This window comes from Xenopus tropicalis, chromosome 7 (assembly GCF_000004195.4).
Source record: "Xenopus tropicalis strain Nigerian chromosome 7, UCB_Xtro_10.0, whole genome shotgun sequence".
In the NCBI taxonomy this organism is placed as follows: Eukaryota; Metazoa; Chordata; class Amphibia; order Anura; family Pipidae; genus Xenopus; species Xenopus tropicalis.
This window is the reverse complement of record NC_030683.2, coordinates 104,939,222-104,966,235: the sequence shown is the minus strand read 5'-3', so window position 1 is coordinate 104,966,235 and position 27,014 is coordinate 104,939,222. Positions and strand designations below refer to the sequence as shown.

The 27,014-nt window shown below is 40.0% G+C and overlaps 2 protein-coding genes across 3 annotated transcripts; one reads left to right on the top strand and one right to left on the bottom strand.

The window, feature by feature from the left end:
* Positions 1 to 2,417: 2,417 nt before the first annotated feature.
* tfpt (TCF3 (E2A) fusion partner (in childhood Leukemia)) lies at positions 2,418 to 7,008 on the bottom strand. Its single transcript, NM_001011268.1, has 6 exons — positions 6,911 to 7,008; positions 5,483 to 5,731; positions 5,055 to 5,125; positions 3,818 to 3,887; positions 3,280 to 3,534; positions 2,418 to 2,920 (listed from the first exon to the last, which is right to left on the bottom strand). The coding sequence occupies exons 2-6, from the start codon at positions 5,720 to 5,722 to the stop codon at positions 2,798 to 2,800; spliced, it is 759 nt and encodes a 252-aa protein (NP_001011268.1). The 5' UTR covers positions 5,723 to 5,731; positions 6,911 to 7,008; the 3' UTR covers positions 2,418 to 2,797.
* Positions 7,009 to 7,161: 153 nt separating this feature from the next.
* On the top strand, positions 7,162 to 19,206 carry prpf31 (pre-mRNA processing factor 31). Of its 2 annotated transcripts, none has more exon segments than NM_213694.1 (14): positions 7,162 to 7,235; positions 9,748 to 9,930; positions 11,294 to 11,354; positions 12,215 to 12,298; positions 12,505 to 12,602; positions 13,206 to 13,312; positions 13,397 to 13,566; positions 14,447 to 14,604; positions 14,690 to 14,779; positions 14,867 to 14,994; positions 15,081 to 15,153; positions 15,456 to 15,584; positions 15,839 to 15,937; positions 18,682 to 19,197. In NM_213694.1, coding segments are annotated over 13 exon segments (1,497 nt in total). In that variant the 5' UTR covers positions 7,162 to 7,235; positions 9,748 to 9,756; the 3' UTR covers positions 18,808 to 19,197.
* Positions 19,207 to 27,014: the final 7,808 nt, after the last annotated feature.

Genomic DNA, 27,014 nt, shown 5'->3' with positions numbered 1-27,014 from the left:
TGTGGGAGTGGGAGGATGATACAGTATAGTACCTGTGGGAGTGGAATGATACAGTATAGTACCTGTGGGAGTATGATACAATATATGTCTATGAAGATTTTCATTCATCCAGGTCATGGTATATCTAGTATAAATAAATTTAAAGCAACTGGACTTGTTTGGTAATCATTGAAGACGTTTCACTACTCATCCGAGCAGCTTCTTCAGTTGAACTGAAGAAGCTGCTCGGATGAGTAGTGAAACGTCTTCAATGATTACCAAACAAGTCCAGTTGCTTTAAATTTATTTATACTAGATATGATACAATATAGTACATAAGGGAGTGGGATGATACAGTATAGTACCGATGGGAGTGGGATGATACAGTATAATACCTGTGGGAGTGGGAGGATGATACAGTATCAAAAAAATCAATTAAGGTGTGCTACACGGTGGACAAACCGGCTAATTGTAGCCCCAGGTGCACGATGAACCCTTTGCCCGGGTAAAACAGTATCAAAGTTGAAAAAATCAGCACTTGAGCACAGAGGCTTGATAAAGGACTGGGTTGAAGCCCGAAAAGTTGCCTTGTGCACTTGAGTAAAAGTCACTTTTTTTCAACATAACCGGAGTGCTGCATTTTTTTAGGATGATACAGTATAGTACCTGTGGGAGTGGGAGGATGATACAGTATAGTACCTGTGGGAGTGGGAGGATGATACAGTATAGTACCTGTGGGAGTGGGATGATGATACAGTATAGTACTTGTGGGAGTGGGATGATACAGTATCGTACCTGTGGGAGTGGGAGATAATACAGTATAGTACCTGTGGGAGTGGGATGATACAGTATCGTACCTGTGGGAGATAATACAGTATAGTACCTGTGGGAGTGGGATGATGATACAGTATAGTACTTGTGGGAGTGGGATGATACAGTATTGTACCTGTTGGAGTGGGAGATAATACAGTATAGTACCTGTGGGAATGGGATGATACAGTATCGTACCTGTGGGAGTGGGAGATAATACAGTATAGTACCTGTGGGAGTGGGAAGATGATACAGTATAGTACCTGTGGGAGTGGGATAAAATCTGTAGTAAAAGTTCAGAATTGGTAAGGTTCTCAGTTAAAGTTACAGCCTACAGATCCTTCTTATCAGTCTTCATTTCTTAAGTGCCTTCAGTTTGTAATATCACCCCAGCCCTTCCCACATCTGTGCCTTGATTGGTCAATTTTACTGAAGCCAAGAAGAAAGCTTAGATCAGAGCACAGCTCATTACAACAGAACTGGAGCTTGTAGGATGGCAAGATTTCCCCAGTGTTAAAGGTTCCAGAGCAGTGCAGAAACGGAGTGAGGTTTTTTTTAGGGTGCCAAGCAGATTTGGCACTGTTAGCTCCTATTGAGAACTGAAATGTCGGCTAATTCTGTGCAATGTGTTCACAATAAAGCTGTGAATGTTTTTATAGGATTTGCAAGTATTAAAATAATATATATATATATATATATATATATATATATATATATAAAGATTAAAGATAATATATATAAACCTTATGCAATGAATCCATAATGTTTGGCTTTGGATGAATAAAAAGCATTATGGATTCAGCCAAAACCAAATGCTGCAAAAAGTTATCTGATTTGGCCTAGTCTTCAGTTAAATACATACTTAATCTAAATCCTTTAAAGGATAAAGAAAGGTAGAATTAGTGGTTGAAGTCTTTAGTAAGCAACTAGAATCAGAGGATTGGTTTAAGAAGATGTAATTGTAGAAAGGAAAACTTTAGCTTTTTCCTCAACCTACAGTCCTTTTCTCACCATTATGTATTCTGAATAGATTCTGATTAACTTGTATAAATGAATAAATCACACTGTGTGAAAAGGTTACAGGTAAATTGATCCTCTACTGGTTTTTGTTTATAAAACCTATTCTAATTCTTCTTGTATTTGCTCATGATCTCAGATTTATCAAATGGTAAAGGGGCACTAAACCCAAAAAAGTGAATTGGGGTAATGTATGCTTATTATTGTACACCAGCTTTGTTTACAAGTGTTACAAGTCTAAATGATTTTGCTGTTAGGTGCATAGCTATGCTGCACCAGGCGAGTGAAAGGGCCTTTGTGGCTGTGGTAAATAGGCCTTTATGAACATCAGGGTGCCATCACAGCCCTGGAGTAAGGGGAACCCAGTACGTGTGTGAAGCTACTTCTATATGCTACAGTATGGACAGGGTTTCCCTCCAGACTCTAAAACACAAATGAATATATGAAGTATTTATAAGTAGGATTTATTTTCTGCGTAACCACAACTCTTCTCTTAGCGGAGGCATTCTCTTTAAATAATAGTAGCCATCTGCTTCCACTAGATGGGGATATTTAGTGAATATTAGCAGAATAACTTGATTTAGTAACATTGCAGATATTTCACACAGTTCTTTATATCCACATAATTTATTGCCCATTTAAGCATTTATAAACCAAAAAAACATATTTACAAACAGGGCATTTTTACATAACTGGTCAGCAAAACAGAACAGTCATATTAACACAAATATAAGATGACACATTCATGTTGTAGCTTTTAAATATCTGCACAGTGACTTTAGCAGGATACAACAATATCCACATTTCATTTCTTTTATATGTCTTTATAAAAAAAAACCATACAGGCTGGCAATCCCATGGATCCTGACATAAGCTTAAATTCATTCATCAATGTATATCGCTAGACTATCATCTTCAGGCATCTTTATTTCTTATGAAGATACCCAATTTAGAAAGTTGCACAGCTTTTCCAAACAAAGTAAAAAAGGCATTAATCAAAATCTGGGCTGGAAAACTTTGGATATTGTAGGATCTTGTCTCGTGGGCTTAGAGGGCGCCAGCTCAGAGGGAGTTCCTCATCTCCTTCACACAGATAATCCTCTTCAATCTTTACCTAGCAGAGTAATATGAAACAAAATATACGTTAAACATGCACCTGAGAACAAATGAATTTAAGTGACAACATGGGCCCGTGTACAACACTATTCCAGCAAAAGGGATTAATGGTAAATTTGGATTTACTTATGGTTTCAAATAGCTGTAGTAGCCATGCAAAGTAACTGCACTGCTAATGTTATGGTCTAAAGACATGAAATACTATGGTCCAAGAGAGCAGTGCCCTTGGTGGTACATACAGTTTGCTGTATGGGTTTGTGAGTTGTCAGTCAAGAAACTTCCCACTGCTCAGTTACTAATCCTGCTAATCAATGAACTGAATATCTGGGGGGACTATACAGGCTCTTGCAGGATTACCTGAGCCAGAAGAGGCTCTGATGGAAGAAGAGATGGGGTCAGCCTTCTGCCATTCTGGTCTTTCTCTTCCTTGACCTTTTTCCTCTTTTTAGCCGGTGGCCCCTCTGTCTGTGATGGACTTTCAGGGCTATTGATGTCCAGACCAAGAGACTGCCCTGCTAAGCACACGGGAGTAACGGACAGTTCCTCATTCTCTGGAGGTTCATTTTCAGAGTTGCCATGGGCTGGCGAGTTGTGTGGGTGGGTCCCTTCATCCTATGAAACCCCATAAAAGGACTTTATGAAAAAATGAATTTTCAATAAAAGAGTGTGATTTCAAAACAAACTAACACTGGCCTGATTTAACCATTTGGTTAAATCAGAATAACGAGAGTTGTTTACATAAAGCAGGGAGACTATAACACTGCCAGAAATCAGTAAGAGGATATCTTCTGCCTGCCACCTTGATTAGTGTAAAATGGAATTTGTTGCTTTCATACCTTCCCAGCTATGGATTATGCAATGTTTTGTTAATTATCCAACCCATTAGAATATTTACCTCTAACAGAAAGGTGAGGTGGCTCTTTCTGTAATCATCCCCGTAGGCATCCAAAACCTTCATCAAACATCTAAGAAATAAATATGTTAAGGTGTTTCTGTGAAAAGGAAAATGTTTCTCCTCACATAGAATACATATGTTAGAAAACTGTTGCATATAAATGATAGGCATGTTACAAGTGAAGCAAGCACCGGCTGCACTGCACAGCCTGCCATACAGATTATATGTAAGTGCTGGGAACCTAGATGCCTGTTAAAAACCTTTCTGTCAGGACTTACTAACATATATGTGTTCTAGTTGTTGTTTACCCAGCCTGGCCCTGCAATGTTTCTTTCTCTTTCAGTGCCAGATGTACTAACCATAGGACAGAACTATACAACATGTGATCCCCATGTAACAGAATCCCAAAATGTTGTTGTTAAGACATATAACATAAAATTGTATTATCGCTTTTCCCCCCCAATATTCTGTTTCATGTGGCCTGACCTCTGTAGCCAGTTGCACACAGTAATACAGTACAAGACATTCACTTATTGTCCAGTTGACTTGAGATTATGACGGCACAGTATAAATGGTTCTCTTGCCATTTCTGGGTCGGTCTGTGTCCTCCTACACATGCCACTAGGAGTTATTGGCACGATTTTTAGTCTAGAGAGACCGGCTGCAATGTAATATGACAGGAGGATAGTACAGGTATAGGATCTATTATCCAGAATGCTTGTGACCTAAAGTTTTTCAGACAGGGGTATTTCTGTAATTTGCTTACAATATTTGAAGTCTAATAGCGGTGAGCGAATCTGTCCCGTTTTGCTTCACTGGAAAATTCGCAGCAACAGCAAAAATTTACAAAATGCGTTGAATGCATGACTTTTTTTTGTAGCCACTGGAGTATATGGGAGATTTTTTGCGGTGTACCCTGGCAAAAAATTTAGCTCATCACTAAACACTTCCTGCAATGCTGAGCTTTCTGGATAGCAGGTTTCCGGATAAGCAATCCCATACCTGTATATGAAAACTTCTAATTGAGTGCCCCCATTAATGTGATGGTTGAGCATCTCAGATAAATTGTCTCGCCAAAATCGCCAGGTAATTCTGTCTCATACCTATAATGGAGGAAACTACAAATGCCATCCCGAGCCTCAAGGGAAGGCATAATTAGGTGAATAAATCATTAAGATGGGGTGCTTAATAAATAGTAAGTTAGAATGTCTATCATCAGAATGCAATTAGCCAGTACCTCCTTTCCTGCTTTAGCCTTCGTGTTATCTTTTCCACTTGGTGAAGCCTGTTTAGAATCCTCTCATTTACCTGGAACACCAAATAATAAAATGATCTGACAATGCAGTACTTTCAAATCAAGCAGCTGACCTAACATTATTATTCAGTCAACACAGGTCACAGCATGCAACAACAGAAACCTACACTTCTGGTTCTTCAGTTGCAACTAAAAATGGCACGTGGCACATCATGAATCTGTTACTAGGTTCCATTTGGACCAAAAAGAGAGTTTTCAGCACTAGCAACATGGTAATACACACTCTTATCACTTTACTGAAATAGCAGCCAACAAGAAGTGTAAACTGGTATCGCATACAAACACAATTGTTGCCTAAATTATTGTAAGCTCCCCAAAAACAGATATAAGTATGACCCCTCAGCACTCACCAATTCTATTTCTTTGCAGCGCCGGCTTAAAGTAAGAAACTTCCTTCTGTGCAGCTCGCGCTGACGCTGCTGGGCTTCTTCTTCTTCTTCATCTTGAAGGTTGTCTCCACTAAGACCTCCATCCACAAATTCGACCTCTGTTTCTAACTCACTTTCCAGGATATTTCCCCCAAATAGGGGTGGCAAAGCAAGTTCAGACCCAGGAGGTACAGAAAACTCCTCAAAGCCCACTCCAGCCATGTTTAACAACTGAAACACACAAAAAAAAGACTGTATTAGGTTAAAAAAAAAAATCTAAAATATATATAGACACACACATACACACAAATGTTTTGACCTATATAAAATAATGACGGCGTGCTTTCATTGGGAACATATACAAAACGGGAAACGGAAACAAGCAATTAATCTTGCAAAGATGTGCTTTTATTTGATCATACATGAGATATTTCAGGACTTTTGCATGCCCTTTATCAAGTATAAGCATTACAGACCAGATCACTGTATAAATAACCTAAGCCCACTCACCAGTTTGTATTAAACAAGTGAAAGATGTGAATTAAAATCTATTTTGTTTAGACTTTGTCCAGTATGATCCAATTTAGCAAAAATATGGACTTTTGGGGTGAAGACACACCGAGCTACTGGTAGCAGCTACTTTTTCACAGTTACTAAACGCAGGAAAATACCCTGCCACAGACAATAATGGTTTTTGCCTTTACTTCCCCTTTAAATTAAAATGGTAATTATTTGTTGGGATTGAAATTATACTTATATATGGGGAAATGTTTTGTAACTCTAGTATCAGATATTTAAACAATGTCAGTGATGTTTCCATAAAGCAGATCTGTCCCAGTTGACTACAGGGACCAAATCGCCAATGAGTTTGCCTGTGCATGGGACCAAAATGATGCCTCTCACATCCACATGGGAATGAGCTTGTAGAGGAAGCAGTCAGGGGAAATCTGATCAGTTTAGGAATACACTAGCCCTAGTACAGGGGTAACTTACAGTTGGTTGTAGGGTGTAACCCTAGCATTAGAGAAGCCCACTTGAGGAAGGCATAGATAAATGGCCACATTAGTCTGTCGTACGTGTGGGATATGCTAATAACATACATACATCATAGATCCCCCACCTGAACTAACCAGCCATCATATATTATAGATTTCCCACCTTAGCTACTCAGTCTTCTTACATTGCTAAGGGTCCCTTTTGGTCTTGGTTCAGTGCAACCCACAAATGCGCAGCTCCTCAGTGCACAAATGCGCAGACATCTGCGCCTGACTGCACTTGGCATTGCCAACTACTAATGAGACGCCTACATCTCCCATGATCCCTTGACAACCAAAGAATGTCATAACAACTATGTAACGCTGCCTATACCGAGGTTCTAATAGTAATAGACGCTAATATATCGCAGGTTACCTTTACTGCATTTGCAGAGTATATGTTAAAAGCACGTAATCACATCCTTCGGAGAAAGTTGAGCACAAACCACTGGATGCCCGGACACCTTTACTGAGGGCCAACAGGAAAAGAAAACGCAATAAAATCGCGCCTACTCCTGAACCAATGAGCGAGAGCTCGCTCGCTACAGGCTGCCCCGGAATGACTGACACAGATCTGGACTTATCAGATAAAAGCTTACTTAAGGCGGGTCTGTGCCCGTGGAAATACGGAAGTGTTGTCACTGTTGAGCGACGCGGCTTCCGGTTACAGTGAGGGAAGGTGTAAGTGTGTTGCCAAGCTGGTGAGTTATTTTCCTGGTGATTAATTCGTATTTATAAATGAATGGCATGTTCTGTATTGCTGTACATAGATAGTGTATACCCTGATACAGGAGACGGAAGACCTTGTTCTCTTGAGCTTACAGCCAGTTATGCTGTGTAGTATGCGGCGAAAGGTGATACGTTTATACTACTTACTTGGGAATAGAAATATTACATTTAGTGGGCGAACTGTTTGGATGTTGGTACAATACTCACTCTGGTGGAGACAGGGGACAGTGATGAATACAAGCCAGTGGATATAGGCTAAGTAGTATCAGGGTTATATGGTACCTCAGCATTCATATAGGACACCTGTATAAATGCAAAGTGCTGGGTAGCGCTGCCAACTCACATTCACAGTGCAAAGGCTTTGGTTATGGTCTGGATTTCCTGGCCTTCAGATGTTTCTAGGTTATGCCAAGTAAATTAATTTGTACTTGCTGTTCTTTTGTATATCATGTGATAAAATGACTGACTACATATATCCTGCAACACTCCGTTTATAATTTTTAACGGCGATATACCGTTTAATACCGAATACCGGTGGTTTTTTTTTTTTTTAAACTATATTAATTTTTCAGATACCGCAATACCGGGGTGTCAGGGTACTCACCCGTGCGGCCCGGTCTCGCGCGCCTCCTTGCGTGCGCGCGTCCCGTTGTCCGCGGGACGTTGCACACACGCGTCCAGGTGCGCGTGCGTCAAAGCACACGTACATGTCAAAGCGTGCACGTCCGTGACACGCTGACGGCGCAGGTTCTGCGCATGCGTGGGGGGTATTTAAAGCTATCAAACGCCTCCTCCTGTGTTATGTTGTCTGCGGCCTTGCCTGGGAAACTAAGCCTGCCTGATTTACCTTACGACTTTCTGTTGCCGATCCTTCGCTTGCCTGACTCTGATTTTCAATACTGCAGTAATTATTCTCTAATTTATTAGGAAATGGGGTTAACACCTAATCATGCATGGAAAAAAAAATACCGTCAAATACCGTGACACCGATATAATTTTGAAAAATACCGTGATATAAATTTTTGGTCATACCGCCCAGCTCTAAGTTCACCTTTGAATTAACTTTTAGTATGATGTAGAGCAGTGATCCCCAACCAGTGGCTCGTGAGCAACATGTTGCTCCCCAACCCCTTGGATGTTGCTCTTAGTGCCCCCAAACCAGGGAGTTATTTTTGAATTCCTGTCTTGGGGGCAAGTTTTGGTTGGATAAAAACAAGATTTACTACCAAATAAAGCCCCCTGTAAGCTGATAGTGTACATAGAGGCTGCCTAATAGCCAATCTTAGCCCTTATTTGGCTCCTCCATGAACTTTTATGATGCTTGTGTTGCTCCCCAAGTCTTTTTACATTTGACTGTGGCTCCCGAGTAAGAAAGGTTGGGGACCCCTGATGTAGAGAGTGCTATTTTAGAGAATTTGCAGCTGTTCTTCTTTTTTTTTAGTTTTTGAATTATTTAGCTTTTTGTTCAGCCGCTCTCCAGTTATTTGAGCAGGCTATGTGGTTGCTAGGATCCAATTTAACCTAGCAACCAGGCAGTGGTTTGAAAGAGAGAAAAGGGATATGAATAGAGTAGGGCCTAAATTGAAAGATGAGTAATAAATAGTAACAGCAACAATAATACCGTAGCCTCACAGAGCTAGAGTTTTTTGTCCTTTGGAGCCAGTGTCCCCATTTGGAAGCTGGAAAGTGTCAGAAAAGAAAGATAAATAATTCAAAAACTAAAAACTAGTACAAATAAAACATACCAATACCAATTGAAAATTTGCAAAGAATAAGCCATCCTGTAACACAATTAAAGTTAACCTAAAAGTGAACCACCCCTTTAAGCATTGTTTTCGGGTGTATGGGAAAGCTTTACCTTGTGGCAGCATTATTCCATTGCTTAAAGAAACACCCTTATTCCTTTAGCTGATTAGTTCATCCTGCCATACTGACTGGGCAGGCTCCCCTGTTTCCTTCTTTTCTGCATAGAGCAGGGATTCTCAAGCATTTTACTTGTGAGCCACATTCACATGTAAAAAGTATTGGTGAGCCACACAAACCTGAAAAAAAAAATTATTTGGGGATGGAAAATAAAGGCTGTGATTGGCTATTTGGTAGCCCCATGTGGACTGCCGGCCTGCAGGAGGCTCTGCTTGGAGTTAAACTGTCTTTCTGCTTCCAAAACTTGCCTCCAAGCCAGAAATTTAAAATTGGGCACCTACTACAGGCCATTGGGAGCAACATTAAACTGGGTGGAAGAGCAAGGTGTTCATGAGCCAATGGTTGAGAATCTGGCATAGAGCATTGTGAAAAAGCCGGGTAGGATTTTTGCAGAAAAGTTTAACTGATAAAGATCAAATGAACTGGATGTCTTCTTAGTAGGAAAGGACATATCTCTGATTATTTAATGAGCAGTGGATGATCCTGGGACTTTTGCAGTTTTATTTGGCACCTTTTAAACCAATGTAAATAGGGAGATGCAAATATATATCTTTTTTCCAGTAATACAAGATGTCTCTGGCGGATGAATTATTGGCTGACCTTGAGGAGGCAGCAGAAGAAGAAGAGGAGAACTTGATTGACGAAGATGATTTGGAGACCATTGAAGAGGTGCAGGAGGAGATGCAAGTGGACTTAAATGCAGAATCAGTAAAAAGCATTGCCAAGCTATCGGATAGTAAATTGGTGAGTCTGTGATCTAGATATATTGCTCTGTATACACCTTATATTTTACACTTTTTCTTTTTGAAACTGATGTTTCATTTTTCACCTTATCTCTACCTGGGGCAGCCTAAGGATGGGGCAACTGTATTAAGTTTTTATTTCTGGTGTTCTATCTAAAAAAAAAAACAACTGAACCAAAAAATATCTAATGTTTAACTCTTGAGACATATTAAGAGAATACAGAACTTACAGACCCCTCCTCAAAATACTTTGGTACATTGCTGCAAAAAACAGTGTAGTAGTAAGAAGTGATCTTTTATAGTGCTTAAGTCCATATGAAAGAGGTCTATATGCACAAATAAGCAATTTGTCAAAACATCGTGAGATAAAAAGTAGGAGGATAAATTCACAACCTGTTTCCAATGTATGCGAGACAGGTCTTGGATACCCAGCAAATGGACTAATGCCTTTAATGGTCAATAAGGATACAGCTTGCAAAAACATGCATTCCTTTTTTTTCAGTTGTTTTTTTTTTTTTTTTGTCCACTGATGTCTCTACTATTGGTTTTTCCACCACCGCATTAAGGGTAGGGGTGCTATTTCCTTGCACTCTGATATTCTATGGAAGCATTTTGCAGCAATAGCAAGTATGTATGGGTTAAGTATGTGCCAGCTTTGTACTCAGATGACACAGATCAGATATCTGCCATAGATTCTCTATTGGATCAATATCCGTTCTTTAACTGAGCGTTGTTTCTCCCTCCCCTCATTACATCCTTCTGCTCTACATTAAATATGCAAAGTTTCTTTTGATGAAAATCAGGCCCACAGCAGGATTCTGCCACCAACAAACTTCACTTTAGGTATGGATCATCTTACAGTTGAGGGCTACATTTGTTGGCAAGTTACTAACTTGTAAAACCTATAGCTAATCTGCCTGGAAGAATGGCTGATGAATGGAACAGTGTACAAAACTGGCACCTACTTACCCACAAACACTTATGGGCAGATGTATCAGAATGTGAGATTAGAACTCACCAGAGAAAAATTCACACACTTTCTCTTCATTCCTATGGGATTTTCGTAAGTGCATCTATCAAGTGGTGAACTTTAACTTTCACCTATTAATCTAAAAATCACATAAAAATGAATAGAAAGTGTCTTAATTTTTCTTTGGTGAGCTCTAATCTCTCATTTTGATAAAATTGCCCCTTAGTGCTTTCTGTGCTGCAAAAAGTGGTTCTAACACATATTAATGTGTGGGGTTTTATTTTTTTCTCTGATATATATTTATAAATGAAAACAAAATTTTTAAAATGATGGAGCAAAATGTCTATATAGTCTGTTATAACCACATTGTGAAATAAATGATGCATTTTTTCAGTTTTCAGAAATCCTTTTAAAGATTGACGGATACATCAAAAAGCAACCAAAGGCTTCTGAAGGTATCATTTAAATCATGGCATTAACTCCAAAATTTCAAGCCAGAGTACCTAAAATATCTTCAAATAATTTTCATGTGGACTGTTAATAACAGAGACAAAGAGTTACCAACCGAAAAGGATTGCAATATAAAGAAACTCACATTGTATTGTGCTGTAGAGTGAAAGGCAGCTGCATGAGTTTGTGTGGCTTTAAGGGAAAGATATTATAATAATTCATGTTTTGGTGTGATGTTAATGGTTATTGAATGGGATGACTTATTCTGCCTCACTCATGCCTGAAATTTGAAATATCCATAACCCTGGTATACAAAACAGATTGATGTGGAGGCTAGACTTTAATTGGTATTTTATATTACATGTTTTATTACACATCTTTTCAAAAAAGTGTTCTTCGTTTTTAAATCTAAACTGCAGTTTTCCCAGTTATTAAAAAAGAGATGAATGATGGCAGACTGCAAATTATTGTATATTGCCAGTTCTTCATATAAAAAGGTATAGTTATAAATTGGCACAGTGGTTAATTTCATTACTTTCTCTATGAACTCATTGGTTTGGCATACTGCTGTGTTTCATTAAAGTGACACAAGTAAGAATTCTGGAAAATATAAGCATATTCAGACTAAATATGCCTGTGTTTGTTTTATGATTAGCTTCCCGAGGAGGCGTTTATGTAAATGAATGAATGCTGTTACTCATCGACCTTCCATTTAGCCCAGTGAAATTAGCAATATATGTGATCTATTGATGTAAACTGGTTCAAACAGCAACATTGCATATAGATTCTCAAACAGAAACAAAGCAAGAATGTAGTTTTGACTGCACTGGTAATTTGAATTTTATTCTGTTTCTATTTTTTTTAGTAATGGGCCCTGTTGAAGCTGCTCCAGAGTACAAAGTTATCGTTGATGCTAACAATCTGACTGTGGAGATTGAAAATGAGCTAAGTAAGTGCATCTGACTGTATTCTCCGTGTTGGTAGAAAGTGCAATGTTTCAATAATCTGAGGTGATGATTTAGTAAAATAAGTGCTACATTTATGTACAACCCTTTTGTATAGGAAACTGCAGATACTATGTTAGAACATCTATAGCACTTGTGTACAGTATATATGGGAGTGTACGCTCTTAAAACCTATATTATATCTTCTTAGATATCATTCACAAATTTATTCGGGACAAATATTCCAAGAGGTTTCCTGAGCTGGAGTCCTTAGTTCCTAATGCTTTGGATTATATAAGGACTGTGAAGGTAGGTGATTTGTGTGCATGAGGATACTAAGTGGTTAGTTTGTGTGTCTTTCAGTAAGGGGGATTGTATTTTGTGCATGTGTGTATATAGTTATGGTATAATGGTGATGTCTGGATACACAGTGTGTAGTATAACAGTATGTAGGAACATACACTGAATAGAGAAGGTAATTTGTATAAAGATTTATTAAGCTGGACCCAAACTTTTCTTAAAATGTTAAATGAAAAATGTATGAACCATAAACATATATGGGGTACATGAAGTGACAATAAACTTAGCATTAGGTGACATCAGTAAACTACTTATGGCACCACTTTATGAACTTTCACATTTATTTTTCTTCAGTTTTTAGGTTAGCTTGGGGCCTAACAAAATCATCAGTATTGTGTGGGTTTCCCCTAGGTACTTTGCTTTCTTTTAATACTGCAAAGACATACAAGGAGGGTAATTGGTTCCTGATAAAATTGACCCTACTATGCCTGAAACTTATAGGGACCTTAGACTGGGACTGATGAGAATGTATATTATCTCTGTAAAGTGCTGCTGAATATGTTTACGCTATATAAATATCAAAAATAATAACATCTTATTTGGGTGTTGTAGGAGCTAGGGAACAATCTGGATAAATGCAAAAACAATGAGAATCTTCAGCAAATTCTGACCAATGCAACTATCATGGTTGTAAGTGTGACAGCCTCCACAACTCAGGGGTAAGTTCATATATCTGTTACTATACTATAACTTTTTCAGTGTTTGGGATGAAAATAAGAAGTAAGTTCCTCTGATCTACACAGGCAGCAATTAACAGATGAAGAACTGGAACGAATTGAAGAAGCGTGTGATATGGCGCTAGAACTCAACCAATCCAAACACAGAATTTATGAGTATGTGGAATCTCGTATGTCATTCATTGCTCCTAACCTCTCCATCATTGTCGGGGCCTCCACTGCTGCCAAGATCATGGGTAAAGTGTCATAGTGTTTGTTTTTATTTTAGCCAAGATTGTTTTATATCTTCACTCTTCTGCACAAAAAAATCTGTTCTGTAAACCATTGGCAGAACTTTAGTAAATAGATAAAATGCTTTTATTTACAGCTTAGGGCACACAATAGCTGCTTCTAAGAGTATTTATTAAAGGAGAAGGAAAAACTAAATTACCAAATATTAGGCACCCCCCCCCCAGTGTAATGGCTTACCTGTTACCTCGGGCTGGTGCTCCTGTTAGTAGAAAACTGCCCTGTCCCAGGGTTACTTCTGCAGAAGCTCTTTGGCACAATTTTTTTTCCCCACACTGGACACGGGCATGCAAATGTGCTCTAGTGTAAAAGAGTCTGCTTTTCAGTTCGCATGCACCATGGATCGATGGCTACAAGGATTTTCTGCAGAAATACCCGGGCCAATGCACTTTTTACAGAACAGGTAGCACCAGCCCAGGATATTGGGTAAGTGATCTTAACCCAGTGATTTAAACTTTCCTTCTCCATATATATCTATATCTCAGCACAGGGGTAGCTTGCTTGGGTGGTAGTGGGAACTTTACACAGTCCGTTTAGAGGAGGGCCTTTCAGTAAAGAACTTCCAGTTTGTTTGTTTGTATGAACGCAATATTTGTTGGTTGCAATGCTTGGCTTGCAGGCCCCTCCTTCCCAAACTGGCTGAAAGTATGGAGGCGTCATTTGCTTGACCTAGTTAGCTGCTCTTCTGCTTTGTCAGTTTATTTCTATTCACTTGATAAAATGGTTAACACACGATACAGAAAGGTTTTTAATTATGTATATTTATTTATTTCATGTGTCAGGGTCACTTGAAAATATATATTTTTTTTCTGTAATTATCAATTGCAGGTATTGCTGGAGGTCTTACCAATCTCTCGAAGATGCCAGCTTGTAATGTCATGCTGCTGGGAGCTCAGAGGAAAACATTATCTGGTTTCTCCAGCACCTCGGTGCTGCCACATACAGGATACATTTATCACAGCGACATTGTCCAGTCCTTGCCACCAGTAAGATGAATATTGCCCTGCTTGTTACTTGTAGATTTATATTTACATTAAAGGGGAGTGATGCTTATTATTTTTCCCCTTATAGGACTTGCACAGAAAAGCAGCACGACTGGTATCTGCAAAATGTACCTTGGCAGCACGTGTTGATAGTTTTCATGAGAGTTCAGAAGGAAAGGTCAGTGTCTTTATGCTGGTTGCTTGGTACTTAGGTTACATATTGTTAGCTATGGTTTGTAGCTTTAAGTGTTTATTATCTGTGTAGGTTGGATATGACCTAAAAGAAGAGATTGAAAGAAAATTTGATAAATGGCAAGAACCTCCACCAGTCAAACAAGTGAAGCCCCTTCCTGCTCCACTGGATGGACAAAGAAAGAAACGTGGAGGCCGCAGGTGGGGGCTGCTGCTGTAATGGTCTTTTTTTCTGTAATGGGCATATGTTTGTGTGCTAATTCTGTCTCGTTCCTGCTTACTTTTAGGTACCGCAAAATGAAGGAACGTTTGGGGTTAACAGAAATCCGTAAACAAGCCAACAGAATGAGCTTTGCAGAGGTGCTGCATCTGTATTTTCTTTCCTATGTGTGTCTGTGTGTATATACGCGTATGCAATAAGTAGAGTGCATTCTGGACATGTAGTGGCAGTTTTCCAAAGCAAACTTTGCAGAACTGGGCTATGACACATGGGGGGGGGGGGGGGGGGGGGGGTCAGAGTTTCAAGGTTAGAACTAGGTATGTGAAAGCCCCAGTATCTACACGTAACTGTATTATGGCCCAATGTTTGCTTGTTACAAACTCTGAGAAGGATGCTTTTAGAATAGAAATAATGTTGATGCTTCATTTTATGACTGATTCAGATTGAAGAAGATGCATATCAGGAAGATCTAGGCTTTAGCTTGGGTCATCTTGGGAAGTCTGGAAGTGGCCGAATACGTCAAGCTCAAGTCAATGAAGCTACTAAAGCTAGGATCTCCAAGACATTACAGGTAATACTTCTGTCTTCTATGGCCTGCCAAAGGCTTGTTGTAGTGCCCTTTTTAAAACTCTCAACCTATGGCATTAATAATTGTGCAATATGGTATCCATTTTAGTCCATAGTTGCATTCATAAATTTACCTTTTAGACTTGCCACCCTTCCTCAGGCAAAGGGTTGGAATAGCTGTGAAGCATCCCTTCATTTTTTGTTTTGATTATCTGATAAATCAGTTGTGTGATATGTTTACATTTCTCTGTATTTCAGCGTACTCTGCAAAAACAAAGTGTGGTCTATGGAGGAAAATCCACTATTAGGGATCGATCTTCGGGTACTGCTTCCAGTGTTGCCTTCACGCCTCTTCAGGTAAATCAGTGGGCAAATGCATAATAAACTGATAAGAGCAAACAGTTATTTTTTTAGTACATAGGTTACAGGAAAGCTATAGGGAACCTGGCTTAAACCGGATAGTTAACTAGAAATATATATGTATCTTCACATGCTGCACCATTAAAGGGACAGTAACACCAAAAAATTAAACCGTTTTAAAGTAAATGAAATATAATGTACTGTTGCCCTGCACTGGTAAAAGTTCTGTGTTTGCTACAGTAACTGTTATCTGCTAAGTGCCTGTGCCTTTTCTCTTTTGAATGGCTGGCCTCCATGGCTACTCAGCTGCATTCTTTGTATAAACTATAGTAGTGTTTCAGAGGCAAACACCCCAGTTGTACCAGTGCAGGGCAGCAGTACATTATATTGGAATTTCTTTTATACACTTGAATTTTTTGGTGTTACTTTAAAGGGCGACTTCTGGGATGGAAGTCTGAAGTAGAAATGATTATGCATCCATATTTAGGTCTATGAAGAAAGCGAAGATCACACATTTTTTTAGATATTTTTTTATTTATTATTCAGTTGTTTTTCAGGTATTTAACTTTTTTTGTTCAGCAGCTTTCCAATTTTGTCTCCAGGTTGGTGTTTTAGTGGCTATCTGGTTTTTAGGGTCTGACTTTGCCTAGCAACTAGGTCTTCTTAGTTTGAGTGAGAGACTGGAATAAGTATAGGAGACGGGCAGAATAGGAAGATAAGTCAAATAAAAGTAACAATAACAATTACATTGTAGCCTCAGAGAGCAATAGTTTTTTTTCCTACATTTGAAAGCTGGAATGCAAATAATGCAAAATCTACAAAGGATAAATAATGAAGACCAACTGCAAAGTTGCAAGGAATAGACCATTCAATAACATACTAAAAGTAACTTAAAGGTCAACTACATCTTTAAAGAAATAATTTTTTGCCTAATAAAAGAAAACATAATTCTAAACAAAGCACACAAAATGGTATTAAGGGGTACTAACCCAGGATCAAAGTTATATAATATATAATATTGTTATACAATTAGTATAATAAAAGACAGTATTTATTTGTCAGCGTGACAACACTAAGAATATTAAAATCATTTAAAACCCAAAAGCAGCACCCATTCGCAGGAAGGGGTCCCACCCTGAGACCATTCCGTCTGCAATCATACAAATCGCCATACTATTCAAAATAGAGCAATGCAGAGGCACTCATCCTCTGTGATTGTTGGATAGACATATTATAAAGACTGTTATAGCAATGTTAAAAAGTAAGCAGGGCCATCCTTGTGTTCACAATAAAGATAACTTTATTGTAAAGAGTGTGATAAATAAATTCTATAGTAGGAATGTCCTGTTTCCATAGGGTTCAAATAAACATCTTGCTGTGCCAATATTAATAGTGTGCAGTGTGTTACAGTTGTACCGCTCTCCTCTGATTGGAGTAAAGGAGTTCTCCAACAATGTTACTTCCAATGAGCTTGTTATAAAGTTGGCAATTATGTGCCCATGATAATACTTATGCATTACTGTCTATTCAGCTTATGATATCTTCAGCAATTCACTCCATCAGTTTGCAGGCAGAGCAACTTTTTTCTTTGGAACACATTGATCATCCACTGTGTACAGCACCTAGCAGAGTGGGGGCCCCCTATAATACCAATGGAATAGTGGCTGCTAATACTGTGTTTTAAATGATTTTAATGTTCTTAGTGTTGGCATGGTGACAAAGATTGCCTTTTATTATACTAATTATATAACTATTGTGGGTTTGATCCTGGATTAGTACCCCTTTCTACCAATTTTTTGTGCTCTCTCAATATGAAAAATGGGCAGGGTCGGAATGGGGGGTGAAGGGCCCACCGGGGCCAGCGCCCACAGCCTCGCTCCCCCACCCGACGTCCTTCCCTGAGCGGGTAAATTTAACGTGTCTGGGCAGGGGGAGCTCCGCAAGGGTCGGGTCTGGGCCCAGTCCGACCCTGAAAATGGGACACCTTGGATCAATGTATATCTAATAATCTAGTACAGATTGTAAAGGGTTTAGAGGTTACAACTGTGTTAATGATAATTCTAAACTGTCCAATATGAATTTATTAAATAATGTAGTGCTTTAAAAGTTACTTGTAAATGTAACTGCGATTTACAGTAGCATGTGTGTAACTCTTGGTTGTTGCCTTTGCAACATTGTTTAAAAAGTAAGTCTCCTCCAGCAAGGTTGGGCTGTCAGTCTGCTGATTTGTTACATTGTTTCTAAAGTAAGAGCCTCCGGGGCAGAGAACAGAAAAGGAAAGGCACACTGCTTTTAATTGCAATAATATATACAAACAACTTAAAAAAAAAAAAAAAAAAAACACACAATACATGTATATTACAAAGCTGCTTAGAATTTCATTGTTTCATTTATAAGGCAAAACATATTTTGGGTTTGCTTAAATTTTGGGGGAATAAAGATGAAAAGCTTAACTTTCTGATGTTTAGCCTGTCTAACAAGTCATGGAAATGAGCTTTGTGTGTTGACCGTACACATTTATGATCCCTCCATAAAGCTCAAGAGGAAAAGAACTGATCACTGTCCCTCAGTGGTAAACTGCATATTAATCAGAGGACCGGTTATGAGTGGGAATTAGTTGAAGGGCAACAGAGTTTTGTACAGTCAGCCTCTGGCTCTGTTTTGTATTCTGGTACAACCAAATATTTATTACTCTAGAACAGACTGTGTGCAGTGTAGTGACTGGTTTCTTTTCTTTGCAGGGGTTGGAGATTGTTAATCCTCAGGCGGCAGAAAAGAAAGTGGCTGAAGCAAACCAGAAGTACTTTTCTAGCATGGCGGAATTCCTTAAAGTGAAAAGTGAGAAGTCTGGCACCATGACACAGTGAGACACTACAGGGCTAATTTACTAACACAGGTGCTAAACTGTGCCAGTGCAGTTACCCATAGCAAGCAATTAGAATTTAGCTGTTTCTAACTTACAGCAGACAGTTCAGAACAAATTCTTACATGGGTGCGATGAATGCACTGAGGCAATTTAGCACCCACATTAGTAAAACCAGCCCCTCAATGTCTGTCCAGTCCTTTACTGGGCAGACTAGTATCATCTGATGAATGAACTGGTGAACACTGATCTGAAGCCATTTGTATGTACCTGGTCTGGATTGAATATAAATATACTGGCTCCTGAGCTGTCAGCAGTCAAAGGGATAACTTGGAAGGACGGGCTGATAACCAGAGATTTTCCATTGGACAATTCAGAAAGTTTTGTTTTTAAATACTTTTTTTTTTTTTTTTTTTTTTACTATTATTGTACATGGAAAGGCTGATACTTGCCAACTATTTTTTTTTTTTTGTTTTTTACAGGTGGGATTTGCCTTGTATATAATACATATTTGTTTTTATTTAGATACAATACAAGGCTGTAAATTGAGTTTTATTGTTGCACGTTAAATTCAGTTATATTAAAGGGGATGTCAACATTTAAATTAACTTTTAGTATGATGTAGACAGTGATAGTCTGAGAATTTGCAATTTATCTTCAAGTTTTTTGTGTTTGCTTAAGCAGCTCTCCAAGTATTTGGTTCAGAATCCTTAGGGCTCTGGTACACGGGGAGATTAGTCGCCCGCGGCAAAACTCCCTGCTCGCGGGCGACTAATCTCCCCGAGTTGCCTTCCCTCTGCCATCCCACCGGCGAACATGTAAGTCGCCGGCGGGATGGCAGACGCGGCGGCGCGATTTCGCGCAAATCGCCGAAAAAGACTCGCGAGGCTTTTTCGGCGATTTCCCGAAATCGCCCCGCCGCGTCTGCCATCCCGCCGGCGACTTACATGTTCGCCGGTGGGATGGCAGAGGGAAGGCAACTCGGGGAGATTAGTCGCCCGCGAGCAGGGAGTTTTGCCGCGGGCGACTAATCTCCCCGTGTACCAGAGCCCTTAATCCCCACATGCAATTTGGAAGGGTGTTGGTACTCTGTGCTACTGCTGAGCTGCACTGAGTACTGACATTTGTAGAAAATGAATATAATCAACTGCTCAAACCAGCCAAACACAATCTGACAAATATGTCAATTCATTAAGGGTGAAGACACACTGAGCTACTTAGTAGCAGCTACTAAACACCAGAAAATACCCTGCCATAGACAGTACTACAATTCTGCTAAAACACACCAGTTATCAGTAAATGATCAGCATTGTCAGTTTTAGTAGCTGTGTCAAGTAGCTGCTACTAGTAGCCCTGTGTGTCTTCTCCCAAAGACTTTTCTGACTGTTAGAAGAATATTGATAGAAATAATATTTAACTGCTGGGAATCTTAATCAATTCCACATTTCAGCCTGTGTTTCAGCCGTGTTTGCTCTTGAAGAAATGTGCAGCACCACAGTTTTATTCCATATGTTTTTTTTTTTCTATGTAAAGGTTGTTTATAATGGCCAGGTGTGGTGGCTGCTTCCTGCCCCATTATGGATTAATATTCAGTCGGTTGGTGTTTTGATTGTCTTGGGGAGACAAGATGGGGAGATGCTTTGCCTGGACTTGTCACCCAGACATGAAAAGCTGTATAATAAAAGTCCTTTTCAAACTAAACATGAAACCTAAATTCATTTTTATATTAACACATTCAAACCCATTATAAAAGCATTTAAAAATCCCAGCTGTCAATCATATACTGCCTGCCCCGCCTCTATGCCTTAGGCATGGAGGCGGAGCAGACAATTACTTAAACTTTCCATTCAGCACTCACATCCTCGCTACCTTCTTGCCATCTAATTGTGTAGCCAGTGCATGGGCAAGGGCATCAGGTCCCCCATTCTGGCACAAGGTTCTGGGGTGATACAAAGCTTGCCTTAATAAAAGTGCCCACAAAATGGCAGCTGCCTGTGATTGTATATTCCCAAGACTGAAGGAAACACCATTGATATCATTTATATAGTGTGTGAAGTTAATTTTGCTTAACAAACACAATAGAAAAGAAATTAGAATTATTTCTTAGGGTGACAGGTCCCCTTTCAGCTGTAATATTTGAAAGCGTTCTGTGAGTGTCCCATCCTAAATCCATGTCTGTTATTTAAAAGAGGCCCCACGCCAACTGCTGCACACTGCAGATGTTTTGAGTGGATGCTCCGTTTCCTTAACATGACACTGGCAGTGTTACTTAAGCTTCAATATACAGTGGCTTGCAAAAGTATTCGGCCCCCTTGAACTTTTCCACATTTTGTCACATTACAGCCACAAACATGAATCAATTTTATTGGAATTCCACGTGAAAGACCAATACAAAGTGGTGTACACGTGAGAAGTGGAACGAAAATCATACATGATTCCAAACATTTTTTACAAATAAATAACTGCAAAGTGGGGTGTGCGTAATTATTCAGCCCCCTTTGGTCTGAGTGCAGTCAGTTGCCCATAGACATTGCCTGATGTATGTATGTATATCTTTATTTATAAAGCGCTACTTATGTACGCAGCGCTGTACAGTAGAATACATTAATACAAACAGGGTGTTAGTAAGATAATAGATAAATACAAAGTATAATAATAAATACAGATAAATACAGCAGCAATAAGTTAAGAGTTGAGGACACAAGAGGAAGGAGGTCCCTGCCCCGTAGAGCTTACAATCTATATGGGAGGGGTAACTAACAGACACAAATAGGCAAATATAAGTGCTGTAGGTCACAGTGGGTGACATTACAATATAAGTGCCAGCCTGATGAGTGCTAATGACTAAATAGAGTGCACCTGTGTGTAATCTAATGTCAGTACAAATACAGCTGCTCTGTGACGGCCTCAGAGGTTGTCTAAGAGAATATTGGGAGCAACAACACCATGAAGTCCAAAGAACACACCAGACAGGTCAGGGATAAAGTTATTGAGAAATTTAAAGCAGGCTTAGGCTACAAAAAGATTTCCAAAGCCTTGAACATCCCACAGAGCACTGTTCAAGTGATCATCCAGAAATGGAAGGAGTATGGCACAACTGTAAACCTACCAAGACAAGGCCGTCCACCTAAACTCACAGGCCAAACAAGGAGAGCGCTGATCAGAAATGCAGCCAAGAGGCCCATGGTGACTCTGGATGAGCTGCAGAGATCTACAGCTCCGGTGGGGGAATCTGTCCATAGGACAACTATTAGTGGTGCACTGCACAAAGTTGGCCTTTATGGAAGAGTGGCAAGAAGAAAGCCATTGTTAATAGAAAACCATAAGAAGTCCCGTTTGCAGTTTGCCACAAGCCATGTGGGGGACACAGCAAACATGTGGAAGAAGGTGCTCTGGTCAGATGAGACCAAAATGGAACTTTTTGGCCAAAATGCAAAACGCTATGTGTGGTGGAAAACTAACACTGCACATCACTCTGAACACACCATCCCCACTTTCACATATGGTGGTGGCAGCATCATGCTCTGGGGGTGCTTCTCTTCAGCAGGGACAGGGAAGCTGGTCAGAGTTGATGGGAAGATGGATGGAGCCAAATACAGGGCAATCTTGGAAGAAAACCTCTTGGAGTCTGCAAAAGACTTGAGACTGGGGCGGAGGTTCACCTTCCAGCAGGACAACGACCCTAAACATAAAGCCAAGGCAACAATGGAATGGTTTAAAACAAAACATATCCATGTGTTAGAATGGCCCAGTCAAAGTCGAGATCTAAATCCAATGGAGAATCTGTGGCAAGATCCGAAAACTGCTGTTCACAAATGCTGTCCATCTAATCTGACTGAGCTGGAGCTGTTTTGCAAAGAAGAATGGGCAAGGATTTCAGTCTCTAGATGTGCAAAGCTGGTAGAAACATACCCTAAAAGACTGGCAGCTGTAAATGCAGCAAAAGGTGGTTCTACAAAGTATTGACTCAGGGGGCTGAATAATTACGCACACCCCACTTTGCAGTTATTTATTTATAAAAAATGTTTGGAATCATGTATGATTTTCGTTCCACTTCTCACGTGTACACCACTTTGTATTGGTCTTTCACGTGGAATTCCAATAAAATTGATTCATGTTTGTGGCTGTAATGTGACAAAATGTGGAAAAGTTCAAGGGGGCTGAATACTTTTGCAAGCCACTGTATGTCACTGTCAATCATTACAGGAGATATGGTGAATCTTCACTCTTTCAGAGAATGGATTTTTTTAGAAAGAAAAAGAGGTGAAATACAGATAAGAAGCTGGAACATCAGCACATTAATTTATCATATCAAAGCAGTGCTTGACCAAAACATGAATGCACCCATGGCAGGACCCCTAATGCCGCTTGTCACCCCTGCTCCTTGCCCCCAATAAATTTCCCTTGCTGCACTGGTACCTGCGCTACATAAAGAGCAGAGGGAGCTACAGAAGGGTAATAGTAACCCCAGAACAAACACATTTAAATAATACTGATATCCTTATAATTGATAGAAATATATACGTATTACTAGTAAGGGAGGATCACAGTATTTTTCCTTTTTAAATAAAAAGCAACCGCTAAGCAGCCCTTTGCCTCGTCTGAGCTGGTTCCAATAATAAAGTTAAGCTGACTTTAACCTTCTGAAGGCTGGTGTACGCATATAAACAGTACTTCAGCCTATTAAGACACTATGCCTACCCCAGTGTGAGTGGCATAACAAGTGGCCTATGTATGGGCCGTTGCTGAAAGGAGTGGCGTGACAGGCACTATCATCCTATGTATGGTCATGGTATCTATGGTATAGTATGGTACAGTGACCCTCAGCATTATCATTTCATATTCACAGCCCCAGGCAAACTGCTTTTATACAGTACTTATTATTATAATTGTTATAATAAAACAATGAAGGTAACTAAGCTGCATGAATCCATATTGGTGGATAAACAATCCTATTGGGTTTATTTAGGGGGAGATTTATCAACGTTTAAATTTGATTTTTTTCATGATTCAAGCTAAAAAAAAAAAAAAAAACCTCAAATTTGAATTATCTTACAAACACTGAAATGTCTGGTATTTATTAAGTGCAAAAAGATCAAAAACTCAAATGTAAAAATTCAGCATCTAAAAGATGAAGATAGAAGTCAATGGGCGTTGTCCTAGGCAAAGTCAAGTCAAATTTGCCTTAGTGCAGCTACACAGAGTAGAGATTGACCCAAAAAACCTGAAAGCATGCATTTTCGGGTCAATCTCTGCTCCATGTAGCAGAGATGAGAGCAGATCCACTTCTCTCCACCTGCCTACAAAACACCAGTGGAGCGAAGCAGACGGTACACCATGTGTGGCTGTGGCCTTTATAGCTCAGTGCACCCATACCTGCTTCAATGTGGTCACATAGTTTGACATGGCATTCATAACGCTCCTTCCCTGCTGCCTCATTAGCTCTGCCAATGCAATTATAGCGCAAACCGCAAACTCTGATAGTGCACCCATAGCAGTCTGCTTCAGGTTTGTGCATCCGGGAGTCAAAGTATGACAGTCAAAGCACTGGCAAGGGAGTCTGCTTAGTTGTGGGAAAGCAGAAGGGGTGAGACCTGGAGCCTGAAGTTGTGTAAAGGAAACTGTGAGTTGTGCATGACAGTGTGGGAACTAGAAGGGAAGTTGGTCAGATTTCCCAGACAGAAGGGCAGTAGTGCAGGAATTATAATTTATAGCGAAACAGTGGATATGATTGGTGCTGGGATTTCTGTATAAAAAAGTGAGGATGCTGGGAGTTTTGCTTGGTATTGAAAGTGTTAAATACAATGGGTTTCCAGCACACTTGTGGGAAGTTTATCATAGGGGTGCACGCAGCATCATATGTTTACCTCCACATACCTTCAGAATTCAATATATCGAAATTGCAGCACTCCCATTTCATTTTCATAAAACCGCCTTTATTTTACATATGGCACAGACACAGCCTTGTTTTGCTTGGTATTGAAAGTGTTGGCAGGAGATTTGTTTGCACTTCTGAGTGTAAGGGATGAGGGAGTAATGACATGTTGGAAATTAGGAGTGTGATTTGTAACACTGTGCAGGAGAGCATGCTTTTTTACCTTCTAATATCTTGTCATTGATTAGAAGAATACTAAAATATAATGTACACCTTACTGAAATTAAAAATCTATTCAAAGTTCCATAACTTAAAAAAAGACCTTGGTCTGTGGCCAAGTGACTTATACTATTCTTATAACTTCCATGAGGGAATACATTATTCCTTATAGTGCATCAGCTCAGCCTGCAGCCTTGTGCATTTATATGCTCACAGAATTCCCCACTGACTTCTGATATCCTTATAATTTATAGTAAGCCCCTCCTCATAGTTGCACCTTACCAGGTTTGGACTGGGATTCAATATAGGCCTTGGCATTTAAAGTAAACAGAGGCCCAAACAGCCCCCACCAGCCCATTACATAGTGACTGTCTGTGGCATCTTACAGCAGCCCCTCTGGCATTTGCCCAAACCCACATATTGCCAGTCCAGGCCTGCACCCTAGGCATATGCCTATTCTGCCTGCTCCTATTTCTGTCTCCTAGTTGTCAGTGGTTTTGTTTTCCTAGGACTGTGCCACATGTGCACATAAGTGATAGATTTTAGGGTGAAAAGAGATAAATTTGAATCGGAAATAAGGTTTTTTAGAGATCCTGGCATGAATGTGGTAGACTTTAGATTTTTCAGATTTGTAATTTAGCGGTGTTTTAGGCACTGGAATCAGAATCTGGTAATACTGAGGGAGCTCCCAGTTCCCATCAGTGCTGGCTGTGGGTAAAACCTGAGTTACATTTAGACCCCTTACACCCAAAGGGAGCCCTAACACAAGATATCAGAGGGTACTTTGTACATGACCACTTTTTGCAGTAACTCTTTTAAACACCAGGCAACCATTTAGAAAAGTGCAGATAGATACCAAATGCACTGCTGCATACAGTTTAATACACAATAATAGAATTAATAGCAGAGGCAGAAAATATCTCCACCCCTACTATCACTTAAGCCCTCAGGCCCATATTCGTAATGCGGGCACCCATAGACCCCCGCCTGCTTGCTCACTGCCCCCCCTTCCGTTCATGCAAGCACAGGTGTGCTTATGCGCAGACATCTGTAGTCGGGAACAAAGCACTGGGGATTGGTGTGTGGGGTATTAAAAACTATTAGGTCTCCCGCACTTCCTCAGTGCTTTGGACATGAATTATAAGCTGGGCGGCATGCTCTCCCTTAAAGTCGGTGGGAGCCCCGGTGGGCCTGCACTCCCCAGTCCAACCCTGTTCACACCTCATATTCAGGCTGTAAATTGTATTGTTCACACCTGTAAGATCCTGCAGTGTTCATACCCATGAGACCTCAGACTATAAGATCCCACATTGTTCCCCTGTTTACATCTAAGACAGACAGTAGGAGCAGTGATGGCATTGTAACACTGTATGTACTGCAGTACAAGCTGTTCGTCTTGGAGAGGTCATAATCAGTTACTTACGTAGACATGATAGGTTTCCCTCTCTCCTTCCTTCTGCATACTCTGCCTGCCCTATGTTGCCTGTGTGTGCCATACTCTGCCTGTCCTATGCTGCCTGTGTTTGCCATACTCTGCCTGCTATATGATGCCTGTGTGTGCCATACTATGCTTGCCCTATGCTGCCTGTGTGTGCCATACTATGCTTGCCCTATGCTGCCTGTCTGTGCCATACTCTGCCTGCCCTATGCTGACTGTGTGCAATATTCTACCTGTCCTACCCTGCCTGTGTGCCATACTCTGTTTGCCCTATACTGCCTGTGGGAGGTGAACCGTGTGGGGGGTTGATCTGGGAGTTTGTTATCATTTAGAAATATTAGGGGAGTAATCATTATGTGCTGGAGGTTGCTGTGCTATCTACAGGGGAGGAGGGGGCATATGGATTTAAGCGTGTGGCTTAATAGGACATAAAGTGAAGGGTGATATCCCTCAAAGGAGCACCACTATTAACGCAGGCATGGTCTTAAAAGCTCATGTGATAACATGGGTGTGGTTTAAAAAGGGGGAGTCATCAAAACAGACTTGCATTATTGGCTCCCTCTTTGATTGATTTATCATATACTCACTTTATGGCTATTTATTTGGGCTTTCCATATAGGTGTATTATTTGTTTATGCCTGTACTTCCTTACATAGTGAAGAAAAAATATATACATTTT